At 34.3% G+C, this 16,268-nt stretch overlaps 9 protein-coding genes across 9 annotated transcripts; 3 read left to right on the forward strand and 6 right to left on the reverse strand.

Moving 5' to 3' along the window:
• Positions 1-1,356: 1,356 nt before the first annotated feature.
• Positions 1,357-3,474, reverse strand: EIN_487890 (caldesmon, putative; the record flags this gene model as incomplete). The annotated part of the gene is made up of 1 exon (XM_004256000.1): positions 1,357-3,474. One exon carries the CDS (start codon positions 3,472-3,474, stop codon positions 1,357-1,359), a length of 2,118 nt encoding a protein of 705 aa, XP_004256048.1.
• Positions 3,475-4,341: 867 nt separating this feature from the next.
• Positions 4,342-4,914, forward strand: EIN_487900 (hypothetical protein; the record flags this gene model as incomplete). The annotated part of the gene is made up of 1 exon (XM_004256001.1): positions 4,342-4,914. The coding sequence occupies one exon, from the start codon at positions 4,342-4,344 to the stop codon at positions 4,912-4,914; it is 573 nt and encodes a 190-aa protein (XP_004256049.1).
• A 386-nt stretch (positions 4,915-5,300) lies between these two features.
• EIN_487910 (PAP-associated domain containing protein, putative) lies at positions 5,301-6,335 on the forward strand (the record flags this gene model as incomplete). Its single annotated transcript, XM_004256002.1, has 1 exon — positions 5,301-6,335. The coding sequence occupies one exon, from the start codon at positions 5,301-5,303 to the stop codon at positions 6,333-6,335; it is 1,035 nt and encodes a 344-aa protein (XP_004256050.1).
• Positions 6,336-6,355: 20 nt separating this feature from the next.
• Positions 6,356-7,254, reverse strand: EIN_487920 (hypothetical protein; the record flags this gene model as incomplete). Its single annotated transcript, XM_004256003.1, has 3 exons — positions 6,356-6,546; positions 6,592-6,603; positions 6,669-7,254. The coding sequence occupies 3 exons, from the start codon at positions 7,252-7,254 to the stop codon at positions 6,356-6,358; spliced, it is 789 nt and encodes a 262-aa protein (XP_004256051.1).
• Positions 7,255-8,635: 1,381 nt separating this feature from the next.
• On the reverse strand, positions 8,636-9,853 carry EIN_487930 (hypothetical protein; the record flags this gene model as incomplete). Its single annotated transcript, XM_004256004.1, has 1 exon — positions 8,636-9,853. One exon carries the CDS (start codon positions 9,851-9,853, stop codon positions 8,636-8,638), a length of 1,218 nt encoding a protein of 405 aa, XP_004256052.1.
• A 222-nt stretch (positions 9,854-10,075) lies between these two features.
• EIN_487940 (hypothetical protein) lies at positions 10,076-10,552 on the reverse strand (the record flags this gene model as incomplete). Its single annotated transcript, XM_004256005.1, has 1 exon — positions 10,076-10,552. The coding sequence occupies one exon, from the start codon at positions 10,550-10,552 to the stop codon at positions 10,076-10,078; it is 477 nt and encodes a 158-aa protein (XP_004256053.1).
• A 224-nt stretch (positions 10,553-10,776) lies between these two features.
• EIN_487950 (hypothetical protein) lies at positions 10,777-12,501 on the reverse strand (the record flags this gene model as incomplete). The annotated part of the gene is made up of 1 exon (XM_004256006.1): positions 10,777-12,501. The coding sequence occupies one exon, from the start codon at positions 12,499-12,501 to the stop codon at positions 10,777-10,779; it is 1,725 nt and encodes a 574-aa protein (XP_004256054.1).
• A 602-nt stretch (positions 12,502-13,103) lies between these two features.
• On the forward strand, positions 13,104-14,552 carry EIN_487960 (hypothetical protein; the record flags this gene model as incomplete). Its single annotated transcript, XM_004256007.1, has 1 exon — positions 13,104-14,552. One exon carries the CDS (start codon positions 13,104-13,106, stop codon positions 14,550-14,552), a length of 1,449 nt encoding a protein of 482 aa, XP_004256055.1.
• Positions 14,553-14,722: 170 nt separating this feature from the next.
• EIN_487970 (hypothetical protein) lies at positions 14,723-16,138 on the reverse strand (the record flags this gene model as incomplete). The annotated part of the gene is made up of 1 exon (XM_004256008.1): positions 14,723-16,138. The coding sequence occupies one exon, from the start codon at positions 16,136-16,138 to the stop codon at positions 14,723-14,725; it is 1,416 nt and encodes a 471-aa protein (XP_004256056.1).
• Positions 16,139-16,268: the final 130 nt, after the last annotated feature.

The raw sequence follows: 16,268 nt of genomic DNA on the forward strand, positions 1-16,268 counted from the left end.
ATTATTATTATTATTATTATTATTATTATTATTATTATTATTATTATTATTATTATTATTATTATTATTATTATTATTATTATTATTATTATTATTATTATTATTATTATTATTATTATTATTATTATTATTATTATTATTATTATCACTCTTTACTTTCAATACAGTGACTAATCATTGAATGAAAAGCCACTGACTATCACTAAGTATAAGAATGTAGTTTAATGATAGAGACCACTCAGAAAAGTATCGAACCATCATGGTAAATCATTCAAATTTTTCATCAATGTGGCGACTAGATGACAAATTTTTTTGTTTTTATACCCAACCTTTGTTTTTGACAAAAATATTTTTAATTATTCTAATACTATTTAAACTATACACATTTTAAAAATATTAACTAAAACTAACTGAAAAAATTTATAAATTCCTTCTTTTTTCCTATTTCTATTTTTTGAAATATACAATTCTAGTAGTTATAATAATTTTATTATAAAATAACTACAGTCAATAATGTATATTTGTGGTACAACGAATAGATAACTGGTTTGTCTTTCATTTAAAAATACATTCTTGAATTTGGATTGTTTGTTTAATTAAAACCCAATTTTACTTTAAAAATAACTTTCAAAAATAAAAAACAATTTCACATTCTACATTATGACAAATAGAAGGGTATTTTTTGAACAAAGTAACTTTTTTGACTGGTATTGTTGATTTACAAAAATATGTTATAACCCATTATCATTTCATTGTACTATATTTAATTCATAATGTTATTATCAAATAGACAATATTTAAGAATTAAAATAGATTTCTTAATTACTTTTGGCTAAAATCAATTAAAGTCTTTGTGATGCAAGTCTATTATTTCCAATGAATGCTCACCTTCTATTTTCTGATGGAGAAGGTGAATTTTTTTGTTGACCTTCATATTCTTTCTTTTCAAACTCACTTGCCAAAAAATGACTTACTCCTTCGCTGTTTTAAATATGAATTAAAAAAGACAGAGAATGTGATTATAACGAACAACCAAAAAAATAAACACCAATAAAAAATCAATCAAAATAGGTTAAAACCACTTGGTCTTTTCATTAGTGATTCGAGCGAATTGTATTCTTCTATTGAAAAAGGCGTTGAGCTCTTCTTCGTTGCACAACTCAAAGAACTTTCCCACGTGGTCTTCTTTCATTTCTAACACGTCGAAGACCTTTTGAGTCTTTGCAACGATTTCTACTGTTCTCATTTCATCGTCTTTGTTAATGATCGAGAGTAACTTGTATATAATAATATATAATATAATACATACGCATTGAATGCGATATGAATGTAAAGAAATAATGCAAATTACATCAATTACCAATCGTCATCACTCCAATCATCTTCGTCATCGGAATACTCCGTTGCAATGTCCTTTCGGCGTTCATCTAAAATTCCGCGAAGTGCTAAGACCACTTCATCCTCTTGCACTTGCTTCTCTTTCATTTCAGTCTTATTCAAATTGCCGGACTGCGCAAAGATGAGCTGTGTGAACGAGATTCCCGCGTTGGCATTTTCAACACCACTTTTGATAACAGGGGGTGGTGCATTTGGTGGTGGAAGTGATGAAGGTGGTGCGAGTGCGGCTGCAGTCTTTTGTTGTGTATTTTTATCTCTTTCTTCGCGTTCTTTTTGTTCTGCTTGTTCCAACAGTTTTTGAGCTTTTTGTTGTTCTTCTTGTTCTTTTTGTGCTTTTAATGCCTTTTCTTTCTCAATTTTCTCTCGTTCTTTGTCAGCACGAGCTTTCTCTTCTTTCTGTTTTTGTTCTTTCAATTTGTCCGCTCGAAGTTTTTCTTCCTTCTCTTTGTCCGCCTTTTCTTTCTCTGCTTTTAACTTCTCTTCTTTCTCGCGTTGTTGTTTTTCTTTCTCTTGTTTTTCTCGTTTCTCTTGTTGTTCCTTCTCAAGTTTCTCCTTTTCAAGCTTCAATTTCTCTTCCTTTGCTTTGTCTTCATTAATTTTGATTTGGTCTTGTTTTGGAGGAGGTGGCGATGGTCTTTTAAAACTTGGACTTTTAGTTTGTGGAGGTGTGACGGTCTCACAAGTTGTTTTAACTGTTGTTTGTGGTGGAGTTTTTTGAGAAGAAGGTGGAGATGGTTTTTTAAAGCCAGTAGTGCTCTGTGGAGGTGTTACTGTATTTTCCTTCTTTAAAGGTGTTTTAGTTTGATATGTATAAGTCTTTGGTTTCAGTTGTGAACTATTAGAAGGTGTTGGTGTATTAAATTTATTAAAAGCTTCTTGTTTCTTTTCGTGGACACTTTTTTGGCTTGCTTGTGTTTTTTGTTGAGTGGACACCGACTTTTCTTTCTTTTCTTCAACAGGTTTTTGCACTTCTTTTGGTGTTTCAAGTACTTTTGGTTTGACCTCTTTCTTTATATCGGGGCTTTTTTGAGATGTTTTATAACTCTTTGCTGGCTTTGGAATAACACACTTCTGTTCTTCATCATCGGACCATTCATTTCCAATTACAGTAGGTTTGAACATCTCATCATCATCACTGTCTTCTTTCACAACACGTTTTGGTTGTGTCGTTGTTGTGGTTTGTTGTGTATTAAATTTAGAGAACGCCGGGTTTTGTGATATTGCGCTTTGTCGTTGATACACTGGGGCTGTTTTTGTCTCGGCTTGTGGTAACAACTTTTTGTTTTGAGTTGGTTTGACAACGCTTGAACTGTTGTTGACGTTCGACGTCTTTGGTTTTTCCTTTTCTTTCTCTTCCACTTTTTCATAGAAGGTTTTAGGTTTGTAACTGTCCTTTTTATCGCCTTCAGCAAAAGCAGATGGGATGTTAACCTTCCCTCTCTGTGCTGTGTGATTTGTTGTGTGTTGTTTTGTGACAGTTTTTGAGTTAAACTTATGATATGGAGCAACTGGTTTTTTATGTACTGAAGGCTGTTGTTTAGTTTCGATTTTGGTTTCTTTGATTGGTGTTGGAGCTACACCTGGTGTTGTAGAAGTTCGAATAGTTCGGCTGACCTCTTTGTCTTGTTGTTGTTTAATGAACTGTGGAGTGATAGGGGTTACAGTCATTCCTTCTGGGATCTTCTTCTGTGGTTTCATAGTGTTTCGAAGTGCCTTTGCTGCATTTGGGTTGTTTGAAACTTCTTTTTGCATATCATTCACAACAGAAGAAGACGCCATCAACTTGAAGACTTTGTCTCGAGTTTCTTTGTCTGCCAAATCAGACTTTTTAACCCCCGCCTTTTTAAAAAAGGCAACCCAAGCCGATGGTAAATTTTCTACTTCCAATTCCCCAGTTGAAGAGAAACCTATGTGTGACCTTTCAACAGGTCCTCGTTTCTCTATAACCATCTTTTTCTTGTTTTTATCTTTCTTGCCGAACATCAATGGAATTATCAGTTCATTATTTGTCGGCTTTTTGATATATTTAATCAAAGATTCTTCAATTTCATAGTCTTGGATTATCGTAAATTTCATTTGAATGAAACACAATTCAACCATTTAAGGATTACTTTCCTTTTAATTATACTTTTTTGATTTAAAAACAAAACAATAATTACCATCAATGTACTTTTGCGGTTAAAATACTTCTGTTTTTTTCAAATAGAGTCAGTCCGTAAACGTTGTACACCAACAACGTTGTACACCCGACTTTTCCATATTTTTTTATCCTATTTTTCGGGATTTTATTTTGATTTTTCCCAAAAGTGCATTTTTATTTTTTGCTGCTATTTTTGTTTTTATCCTAATACCCAAAAAAATTTGGAAAACAAGTCTAATATTCGTAAAGTGTACAACGTTTGAGTAGTGTACAACGTTGTAGCAAGTACTCTAATTATATTTTATAATAATGAATACTATTTTATTATTATCTTTCTAAAAATAAAAATTAATATTTAATAATAAATATTATAACAGTAATTTAAAATATTATAATTTATAATACAATTTTTGATATTATTATTCTATTGTTTAGAATTGTATTAAATATATATAGTAAATATAATAATTTTAATGGTATCAAAAGAGTTTATAATTTTGCTTCCATAACCAGACAATGAGACGAAAAAATAATTAGTGTTCTATAACCCTAATCTAGAAAGCTCAAGTAATGTGTTTGCGGTACAAGGCGATTGTTTTGGACCACGACGACACAACAGTAGATTCCACACCCAGTGTTAATTATCCAGCGTATATGGAGTATTGTGTTTGTAATTTAAATATAAATAAAGTAGATGCGCCAATTTACAAATAAGTTAATAAATAAATTAGAATTATTAAACAAATGTAGTAACACGTTTTATTTAAAAATAGATTAGACTCTTAACTTTATAGAAACAATATATGCCAAAGTCTTTTGTCCCACTCACTCTTCAAAAATGGTATTTAATGCTCTGGGAGTCGGACTTTGGGACGTACCAACACGAAGTAATGGGGCTTTCATATGAAGAAATGAAGCATGAAATAGACATGTGGGTAGAATATAGTAAGCAACACTCTCCTCCCTTTTTTGAAGGGATAATTGACTTCCTAAGTTCATATAAAAAATTGGGAGGAATTATTGCAGTATGTTCACACTCTCGTGCAGTAGTTATCGAAGGGCATTATCAAATGGTTGGGATGAAACCAGACATTATATATGGAAGTGTTCACGGACACCCCGAACTCTGTAAACCAAATACTTTTCCCATTGATGACTTAAAAATAAAATACAATTTAGTATCATCCGATATCTTAGTAATCGATGATTTATCTCCTGGATTTGTGATGGCAAAGAAGTCTGGAGTCGATGCAGTGGGTGTCTTATATGGAAACGGTCACGAACTAATCGAACATTACATCAAAGAGAATACGCTGAAAACTTTTGAAACAGTCAAAGAACTCGAAGACTTCGTTATTCAACAAATCGAGGAATAACACACGACATAACTATAGTATTTATATAGTTTATTTAACTATTTGATATCAAATAAATTAATTATAGATAAATAGTAATTATTTATACTTCCAAAAATCAACACAATGAAACTCTAATTTATTATAAATAAATTATAAATAAATTATAAATAAACCACAAGAAGACAAAATTCAATCGCCAAAACACAAATTACTTAAATGAGAAAAAAAACCATTTTTACATCCCAAAAGTGTTTTAAAAAAATGAAGTAAGTTGATATGACGCAATTGAAGTGAAAAAACAAGAAAAAAGTAAAAGAATAGAAATAGAATGCAGTTATGGAATCATTAAAAACCCTACTTCTTTTCTAATTGAAGAACAATTCAATAACTAATAAAACTTAGAGATGTGGTTACGGTCGGTGTGTCCAACTGATAAATTGACACTAACGGAAGAAATCAAGTTGTTCACTCGATACATCTCACTCACGCCAAACGAACAAGAACTCCGACAAATAAGTTATCAAAAAGTGAGTCAACTCTTAACAAACAGATATCCCGGATGCGAAGTCACGATATACGGGAGTTACGTCTCTGGATTTTCATTACCTTCCAGCGACATTGATTTAGTCTTATCCTTCTCCGAAGAGGTGTCAAAAAACCAAGTGAAGAAATTGCTCTTCAAGATCAGTACCATCTGTCGATCGTCGAAATTTCTGCGAGTCGAGGACGTAATAACGAACGCTAAAGTCCCTATCATTAAACTGTTAGATTTGGATACAACGATCTCTATAGACTTGTCTATCAACTGTGAGGGGGGTATCGACTCCTCTGCACTTACACATTCTCTATTAACTTCATCACAATTCACACAAGAGATAGCCCTCTTTGTTAAGTACTTAGTCTTTCAGAACAATTTGAACGAACCGTACCATGGCGGAATCGGTTCATATGCTATAGTCTTACTCACAGCAACATTCTTGAAGTTCTACCCACAACATTCCCTCGGGAGAGCACTTGTCGAGTTTCTCAATTTCTATGGAAACATCTTTAAAATGGGGAAGACGGGGGTCTCGTACCAACACGGCTTTTTTAGCTTGGTTGAGAAAAATCTCTTTGAGGAAGACTCACTGGTCATCGAAGACCCATGCGACGAAGGAAATAATGTTGGAAGGTCGTCATTCAAGTTCAACGCAGTTCAATTTCTTTTCAAAAAGACGTTAATGGGAATCAACTTAATCATTAAAAACCCGGAAGGGATGTACCTCCCAAGCGGAAGCAGGCTGGCTAAGGTCGTCGCCATACCAAAGAGTTTACAGAAGTATAGAGAGGCGATTGACGCTGTTAAGTCGGAACAAAAATCAGAAGAGAAAACAGAGGAAAAGGAAGAGGTTGAAGTCATGAAATCGCCTGAAATATACAACGAACCATTAGTTCAGTAATTCATCTGTTTATTGTTTTCTTATGATAATGAAGTTGGAAATTTAAAGCGAAAGCAACACTTAAATGTTGCTTTAAAGTTACCAATTTTTAGTTCATCAGTTTCTGTAACCTTTTCGTTGAAGAGGTTTTTATTTGGTATAAAGTAATACCAATCATATTTATTACTTGGAACGTACTTTAGAAAAAGAAGAGAAATTGATGGTAAAGATCCTTTTTAATTGGGTTGATTTAAATCAATTAAAAGTTGAATCAAACTGTTTAGATGGACTGTTATATGTTGAATGTTGTGTTATAAAAAGAATTGAATAACAATTATAAGTAATACAATTAACATGAAATGGCACTTGGTAGTTTGTTGCTGAGTATTTGATAAATGGTGGTATCGTTCTTATCTATGGTTATTTCTGTTCCATTTTTCATTTTTTCAACGATGTATATGTTTATCTTATCTCCCATTTGAATGAGCTCTTCTTGAGTAAAAATAAAAGTTCCATTAAAAAAGACACACAGTATTCGATCGATCCGTTTAGTCTTTTTTGATTTCCGAGCTAATTTGGAGTCAAAGAAGAACCCCAATTCTAAACAGATGTCATACAATGTGTTAATAGTTATTACTCTCTTGTTTTTTTCGTATCTTCTGAACGCAGTTTGTTTGTTAATTCCTTTTCTATATTCTTGTTCAAGTTGAGGTCGGCTCAAAACGTCTGTCAACTGAATAAAATCAATGGTTTCATTGCCAAAGTTTAAAGTCTTTAACAAAGGCGTGGTCTCTGATATGGTTGTTTGTTTTCTTTGTTTCTTGAGCGTGAAAGAGCACCTAGTGTTGAGAAGACCGAGAAGAAACATTTGTTGATATGTTTCAAAGTTCTTGTAGTCGTATTTTGACTTGAAAAACCTTGCTTCACTAGTGTCGGACATCACCAAATGGAATAAGTTTTGAGCACTTAAATAGTTGCGAGAGTCAGCATGAATGCTTGAAAAATAGGTGTAATTTTTTTTAAAGTAAAATAAGAATAGAACACTGTTATTACTTTAAAAAAGCTTTATAGGGATTGTTGGTGTTATAACCGTTTTTCGCTTTTTTTAATTGGATTTTGTCGCATCTCAACATGACGTGTTTTCCCAATAAAAAGATTTGGGTTTTTCAAATTGAAATAATGGACTTTTTTTATATGAAAAATGTTCGAATGTAATCAATTTTTTATAAGACAACACGTCACATTTCAAGTCTTTAACGGCTATTTTTTGTCATGGCGGTTAAAACATTTGGCGAATTCCTTCTAAAAAGTAATTACTTTCATTTTCAAAACCCGTAATAAACACAATATATAAAAATAAAGTATCGATTCATAATAGTAATACAGTATTGCTTTTTACTGGCGATTTTGGTTGAGTGTTTTAATCGACTATCTACTACGAGCATATTTTGATTTACAAATTCGGGAGTTTTTATCATATTTAATACTTATAATACTCGAAACTGTACTCAAATGGGGAAAAATAGGGTTTCTTAGATTTTTATTAACATTGTGCAAAAAAATATAACAATTGCTCTTTAAATATTATTTTTTACCTTTTTTGGTCAACTCTTTTTTCTTTTCTTTCTTTGGTTATGCAATTTAAGTTTTTTTCTGTTATTTCTAACACTTTATAATAAATAAAACACGATTGTTCCTTACGGCTTAACTCCTCTTAAAACTACATTTTAACTTCTTTTTAAATTTAGACTTTTTCAAACTGTGTTTGATTAAAAACGTCCATTATAAACGAAAACATGTAACTAAAAATATTTTCAATGGTTAAATATGTAATTATTATACTATTAGTGACAAAACCATAAGAATTATTTGTACATATTTGGCAATTATTCTAACCTCTGACCAAATCAAACATTTCCAATACATTTAACACTATTGTATTATAAAAAAATCGGGTTCAATCAAAAGAATTGAATAATGCTATTGGTAATATATTATTTATAGAACAATTATTAGTTACAACATGTTATATCAAAAGCCGTCAAAAAATCCATTTCAATTATAATTTATAACAACATTATTATAATATATAGTTCATTACAACTTTTTGGCTTAATTAACTCTTTTTTTATCACAATTCAAACAAACAAAATCTTTTTAAAATCGGAATTTTAAAGTGAATTGTTTTTAAAAGTACAATAATAAATCCATTTAATCTAATTTAAAATAAGAAAAATACCAGTAATACCATTGTTTAAAATAAAAACTATATTTTAATAATAAAACAACTATACTTAGACAGTGTATTGATTTTGGTGGTATTAAGAGCTTATTACATCAACCTCGAGAACCATATCTTCTTTTAACACTTTAAACAAGAAATATGTTTTTTGTACTTCCCCGATTCTGTAAAACACTTTCCAGTCGTCTTTGTTGTTGAACAAAATTGGAAAGAAGACGGGGAGTCTATCCACGTCCTCCTTATACTTTCCAGCGTTGTAGATAAAACCTCTATCGTAATAAGCAAAATAATCGACACCACTCTCATTTGGTACATATTCATTTTGAACATTTCTGACAATGTTGAGTTCGTTGACTTTATAAAGTGACTCGACAAATGAGACAAACACAAATTCGTTTGGTTTGTTTTGTATTTGATGGAGTATATAGTCTTTCCATGGCAAAACACCTTTTACAGTTACTGGCACTTTTTCACCATAAGGTGTTGGAAGTATAAAATCTTCTTTAAAAACTGAAATGTCGATTGTACACACGTAGTACGTCTTTCCGTTGTATTGTTGTTTAAAGAAATCACATTCGTTTGTCACTAAAACTCCATTTTTAATATTGTAGAAATTTGTTTCATTGACTTTCATTTGAGTGCTTTGATTGTGTTGAACGACGTCGACTTTCCAGTTTCTTTTTGTTGTATAAAAGGACCAGTCTTTGACTATAATAGTGTCTTCGTCCGGCTTATTCGTGCTAAGGACATCCTTCTCTTGCAAATAGATGTTGTAATTCTCTTGTGCACTTTTCATATGATCCATTTTCATGAGTAAAAGAACAGAGAATTTGCGGTCTTGTGACAACACGACAATTGTTGTTTTCTCGTTCTCAGTCAGTTCATTCAATTTGAACGAGAGACTATTCCCCCATGGTGTTCTGATGATGACAAAACCGTCGCAAAATTCTTCTTCAGTTACGAGACAAACTATTTCAGTCTTGTCCACACAAAACCGTTTACTTGGTATTTGGTGGATGTCAACTAAATTATTTTCGCACCCCAACGGATGTGTTACAACTGCTTTTGTACTCAACGAAGTGTAGTTACATACGCGCCGTTTGACTTTCCCTAACTCAGTGTATAACACTTGTTTTTGTCCTCCACAGAAGTGTTCCTCAAATAGTAAATCAAGTCGATTTAATGGGGGACAACACAGCACCTTGTTCTGTTCTTTAATTCGTTCTTGTAATCTGCTTCGGTGGTTCTTTAGAAACTGAACTGTCTTTGAGTAGCTATTCACATCTTCTGACGTCATTCTATATAATGAAGTTGAGCTATTTCGTTAAAAACTCTACTTTATTGTATTATTTTGTATAATACATTTTACTATATATATACTATTCTTCTGATGATGATTTATGACCCAAATAACTTCAAAATTGGTATTATAATAAAACTATAAATTACTTCTCTATCTATTTAAGTTAGAATTGAACTATAAATAAACCATAGAACGGACATGACACAGTGACTCGACTTATTTGCTTTTGTTGTTCTTTTTTCCCTTGAAAGTCTCGTGGAGGATCTTGTCGACCATCTTATCTGCTCTTTCGAGGGGTGACATGATCTGGTCCATTCTGTTTTCCAAATGTGCGCTCCTCACAATTTCCTCTCTTGCCCTGAGAGGGACATTCATCAGTGTTTTTCTCAACATTCTGAGGATGTGATCCTTCTTGAACTTCGACGCTACCAAATCTGCTACAACACGCTTCTCTTGTTTCTTGAGATCTTTAATAGCTCTCTTCGATATCGCATATCCCTCTTGTTGCTTCAAAAAACTGAGGCGGTCCTCTGTGATCCGTTCGATATCCTCTATCTCTCTGATTCGCGCGTCTAATTTCACTAACTTGTCTTCCATCAAAAACCGCTCGTCTAACATGTTTCTATACATCTCATTCGTCAAACACTTCCCACTCGCTACTGTAAGTGCTACTAGCACCAGAATAATGCTCATAACAAGTATAATATGCTTTTGAAGTTTTTTTCAAGTTCCTTCATTGATTTTTCTCTGCAACTTGTACTATTCATATATAACTCTTTTACTACAAATTTTACTAGTTCTTTGATTTCTTTTTTATTGTATTTTTATTATAATAGTATAGTAAAACAAATATAGTAAAAATAAACTACAATTCAACTAAAAGAAAAAAACTCATTCAAAATTCATTCCACGACAACTTACTCATCAGATGCGTCGCTCTTCTTGTCTGTGCGCTTCTTAGACGCTAACAACTTCTCGTGCATTCCTTTGAGTGTTCTCTTCTTCTTTCTCTGTTCAAATTCGTCCTTCATAACGGCTCTTCTCTTCTTTCCGACTAACATGACCATCTTACGCTTCTTCTCATCTTCTTCTGCTTTCATCTCTTTAGTTTTAAGACTCTTTGGTCCTTCGTGAGGCTTTGGAATTTCTTTGCCTTGTTCCTCGAGCATTCCTTTAACAAAATCGCCTTCCATATCTTCAGTAATAATCTCTTTTGATGCCTTTTCCTTCTTCTCGGCGTCTTCGTCGTAATTGTATTCATGTCCCTTCTTGATGTTGTCCAACTCTTTTCTTCTTTCACTGATATAGTCCCCATCCCCATTACCATAAGGCGACAAATGTGGTGGTAATTTCTTTCCTATTTCATACTCCGCACACGGCAACAAGAAATTCTCATTGACGCAGTCGAAGATCCATTGGGGTTGGACAAACTCTCGGGCTATCGTCTTGTGTTCTCCTCTTTCACCAACTTGATGTGTGATTTGTTCGTCATTGACATCAGTCACTATCATCCCACCAACACATTCTATCACAAATTTAACATTCTGCGCTACTTCTTTCTGAACATAGAACACTAACCCTGACATTAACCCTTGCCCACTTCTATTCCCTAAGTCGACTTCTTCTATTCTATTGTTCGTGTCCAACTCCTCCATCTTTTCCTTCTCAATTGTCTCATCGGATTTGACACCACTTTCTTTCGCCATTTCTGTGGCTATTGCATTCTCACTTCCTTTCACCGCATCTTTCACATCAATCAGTTCGTCGACAACAATCGGCTTCTCTTGCTTGATCTGTTTAATCTCAAACGTCTTCTTTTTGCTTTCTGCAATTCTCTCAACGTGGACCTCTCCAAGAAACTCAGTCCCCGGGACATAATCAATACGTGGGGGGTAGACAAGACCAGCAGTGTTGTATAACTTGAAACAGACAAACTTCATCAAAATGACATAGAAGTTGAGGAACTCGTGAAGGACGTTAAAGTCGACGGTTTCACTCTTCTCGATCATGAACTCGTGGGGGACTATCCAAGTCACTGGGATCCCACAAACAGAAGCCGTATAGAAGAAACCCTTAGTACTAATGAAACACTTTCGGAGCAAACCCTGATGTTTCACATAGGCCTCCCATTCAAGGACATATCTCCGCGCTAATTTGACGTGTTGCGAACGTTCGCCAGTGGTCAGTCCTTGTGACGCAAACATGTACACCATCGACAAACAGTCTCCCAGATCCTTTAAACAGTCTGCAAATGTCGGATATCTTTCACGAATGGTATCTTTCAAATCAAGTTGTGGAACACAACTGCGCTCGACTATTTTCTTTGTTCCAAATTCTTTACGATTCTCAAGACGTTGAAGTTTCTTCTTGAACGCTCGCATGCTCAAAAGCTTTGCTGTGACTTTGTCGTGAACCAACGATGAGATGTCGTCCCTGGTATAAAAGATTTGGCGCTCTTGCGCTTCGGTCGTCTTTGGAGGTACACGGGGATGAATACCCTTTAAGATGCAAAGACGTCGAAATTGTGACATGTTCAATGAAAGGCGTTTAATCGCCTGACTTCTTGTCATATACTTCGAAATAATTGGTTTCAACCGGTGTTGGTCTGACTTTTTGTTGGGGAGCGACTTAAAGTGTGGCATTTGGCTTTTTAGGGTTTTTGAGTTTTTTATAACCAAAGCCAGTTGGGATGATAATCATAATAAACACTCCATTTCTCTATAATCCATATATTTAATATATTTACTAATATCAGTATAGATTTAATTGTATGTATTAAATACAATAGTTTAATTATAGAATATATAGTTTCAAATACTATTAGTTATTATTATTATTGTCATACTAATAACAAGATCAATACTAGTAATTTTACTATAATAATACTAATTATTGTTATATGAAAAATTCGTTGATAAATAATGAAAAAAAAACTAAATATTATAATAAAAACAGTTAAATAAAATAGTAAAAGACCTACCTAAATAAAAAAGTAAAAAAACGGTTGAAAGACAAAAGAGAAAAATGAGACAAAAAAAGAAAAAAACAAACACTAGGAACGATGAGTGAGGTTCACTCGAAGAAGAGGGACCTATACCTGAAACGACTAGAACGAGTCTTCGAACAAACAAGATTTGCACTTGAATCACAACTTCTATATTTCAGTCAACTCATAAGTAAAGCAGAGAGTACGATTGATGTTCTCGAGCATTTTAGAGATACGGTGCAGTATCATACAAAGTATATGGAAGGCACTTCACAAATCTTACCCAAGTGTAATCACTTCATCGCACGATTAAAGGAATTACTGCAAGATATATACGAACGGTATTACGAAATACAAGCAGATCTTTTCGAATACAAACACACACTCACAACTTTTAAAGCTCAACAATCCAGAAAAGATTCTTCACATTTCTCTCTCCCTCAAATCCCTCAATACGAAAAGACGGCTGACCTTCCCGAGAAACTCGAAACAACTAAAAAAAAAGAAGAAAACGTCGAACGCGTCGAAGTTCAAAAAAGTTGTAGCGACGACCCTCTCTCAGACAACTTCGAGAAGTTCGAGTCCCTCCTCGAGAAGGTCAAAACTCAGAAACAGAAGTTCGAATCACTCGACTCCACACTTCCCGCACTTCCTCCGGAAAATTTGTACAACTTCACTTCTTCAAAACAACTCCCTTCCCATCAACAAACACATTTCGCCTCTTCCCCTCTCACTTCTTTCGACGTCATCATCACAAATTATTCAAACAACTCGTTAAATTCAGACGAGTCGTTAATTACAAACAGCTCGTTCAATTGCACCCAAACATTTCATTTTCCTTTGCCGAGTTTATTAACGAGCGAATATGACCAGGCGCCAATTCCAACAGAAAATCTCGCGACTGACGTCGTCCCGACCGAAATCATTCAACAAGGCGACGAGTACTTTATCCCTCGCCTCACATTTATTAAGGCCCTTTCCCCGTCGACGTTCATCGTTGGAGATGACGCGAATAAGACGATGAAACTGTTTGAGTTCAATATCGTCCAGTCGCCGCAAATCACGAAAGTCTTTCCAAGGTCGTGCGAGCTACAAAATGCGGTGGACGTGTGTGTGGGGATCCGGTATTACAGCGCGGACCGCGGGAGCCATACGGTGTCGATCTACGACAAGAACAAACGGACGATAGCATGCTTTGGAGGGTTTGGGAAGGAAGTGGGCAAATTTTGTGAGCCGAGCAGCGTTTGCTTGTGGGGCGACAAACTTTTTGTCTCGGACGGGTTGAATCATAGGATCTGCCAGTTTGACTTGAGAGGGAGATTTGAACGATCGATTGTCGGCGGGTTTTTATACCCCAGTTGCGTTCGAATCAATCACAAAAATCAACTTCTCATTTTGGACGAATGGAGGGGAAGTATAGTTGTCTTTGATCTGAAAACTAATAAGTGCGAAGGAGTGTGGGGAATTAAAGAAAAACTGGTCAGACCGACGTATATGGCAACATATGAAGATGAGGTTTACGTCAGCGATACGGGAAATAAGAGAATTGTGAGATTCAAGGAAGGAAATGTCACAGGAATGGTGGAGCTGGAGAAGATCGGGATTGATGGAAAACCACTTGGAATCGATGTGTCGCAGGGAGAAGTCACAATTACTATCGCAGACTCAAATATGGTTTATTTTATTAATCTGAAATTATTCAGTTGATTCTATTTTGTATTATTAGCTTGAAATGACACTTCGTTCCACATTTACTGATGGATTGAGATTCTGACAATGAAATCCTTGTCATTTTTCATTTCACAGAATAACTATATAATTTTAATAAAAGAGTTATAAAAGTAACTATACATCACCTCTCCAATTAGATTTTAAAATCACCACCACTCATTTGGTTTTTCTCTTCTCATTGGTTCGTACTTTGATTCCAAGTCCTCGTACATCCCAAGGTCCTCTTTGTCCGATTGTAGAACGTCCTCTTTCTTTTTCACCTCTTTCAAAACGTCTTCATCGTTTGATACAAGTAACTTGTTAGGCTTCCCTTGTTCGACGAGGTATGCAGCATACCTACAATCGCCGATTTTTTCTGCCACTTCTTTTTTGAACCAATTTTTGACATCCACAAATTTTTGTTTTTTGTTTTCATAAATCACAAAAAACGTTTTTAATGTGGGGATGTTGACTTTAATGATGCGGCTCCGGAATGGCGTGACGGTCAATTCCTTTGCGCCAAAATTCCCTTCATACGTAATCTCTTTCCAACTCACTTTTTCAACATTTGTATTTGTAACCTGTGCAGTCGTTTTGAGTGTTAATTTCTCAATCACACTTCCCGTCTTAAAAAGACAATTCCTCATCGACCCTTCCAAATACATTTCCTCAAATTTTGATGAGCACTCAAGCCGATTTATTATCAAGTTCTTTGCTTTCGACACAATCTTCACGCGATTTGTATTTGTCTCGTGGAACGTCGGGAGTGTCACAGTCAAGTTCTTAACGTCTTCACTTATTATTTCCAACACAGTGAGGAGTTTGAACCTTTCCAAATCTAACGTCAAAACACCCATTGTAGTACACTCTATATGTATTTCTGATACCTGACTATGAAATAGCATGTTCTCATAATCTTCTATAATAAAAGAGTCGGTTTTTGCTCTGAATATGTTGCCTTCAATAGAAGGGGTGTGTTTCTCAGTGAGTAGATCTTGGACAAACTTAACAGACCCCCGGGACACCGTGACGGGGCTGTAATTTTGAGATGAGTGGGGAAGAATTATGAGATTGAGGTTTTTGTTTAATTCACTCATTTTTCTAATTTTTTTCATCGAGATATTAGGGAGTTGGGTTTCATAATAAAGAGTCCTGAGGTTTGGGATGCAGGCCACGTTGAGGTCCTTGTTATTGGTTACATTGAGTTTTGCAGTTAATAATTTAGTGCAGCCAGTCAGACTGAAAGTGGTGTTAGCGTTGATGTAGATTGCGACAATCTTTGTGATGAAATGTGGTGGTACTACTGTCATATCAGTCTTGGTGTGAAGACCCAAGTCGATAAATTTAATTTGATTGATTTCTTCTTTTTCAAATAGTCTGATTTTGTCGATAGGAAAACGTAAAGTAATGAGACTTGGGAAATATTTAAATAACTTGTTTGGGAGAAAGACGTCAGTGATGTATGGGTTTATCTTAAGAGAGTGGAAGACGTCTTGACATTTCTTGGAAACACACATCAATTTGAATACAGTTGAAAAACTTTCAGTGTAAATAAAAACATGGGATAACACTTCTTTGTCCATTTGTTTGTTTTAAAAGCTTATTTCGAGTTTTTATATGTCGAACACCTCATAACGAAGACATACCTCTATAATACATCTTGAACAACAATTCATTATGAGGCATTACTTTTTACTAGTAATAATATATTAT

The sequence above is a fragment of the Entamoeba invadens genome (genome assembly GCF_000330505.1).
Source record: "Entamoeba invadens IP1 unplaced genomic scaffold scaff_1105074726715, whole genome shotgun sequence".
Classification (NCBI taxonomy): Eukaryota; Evosea; order Mastigamoebida; family Endamoebidae; genus Entamoeba; species Entamoeba invadens.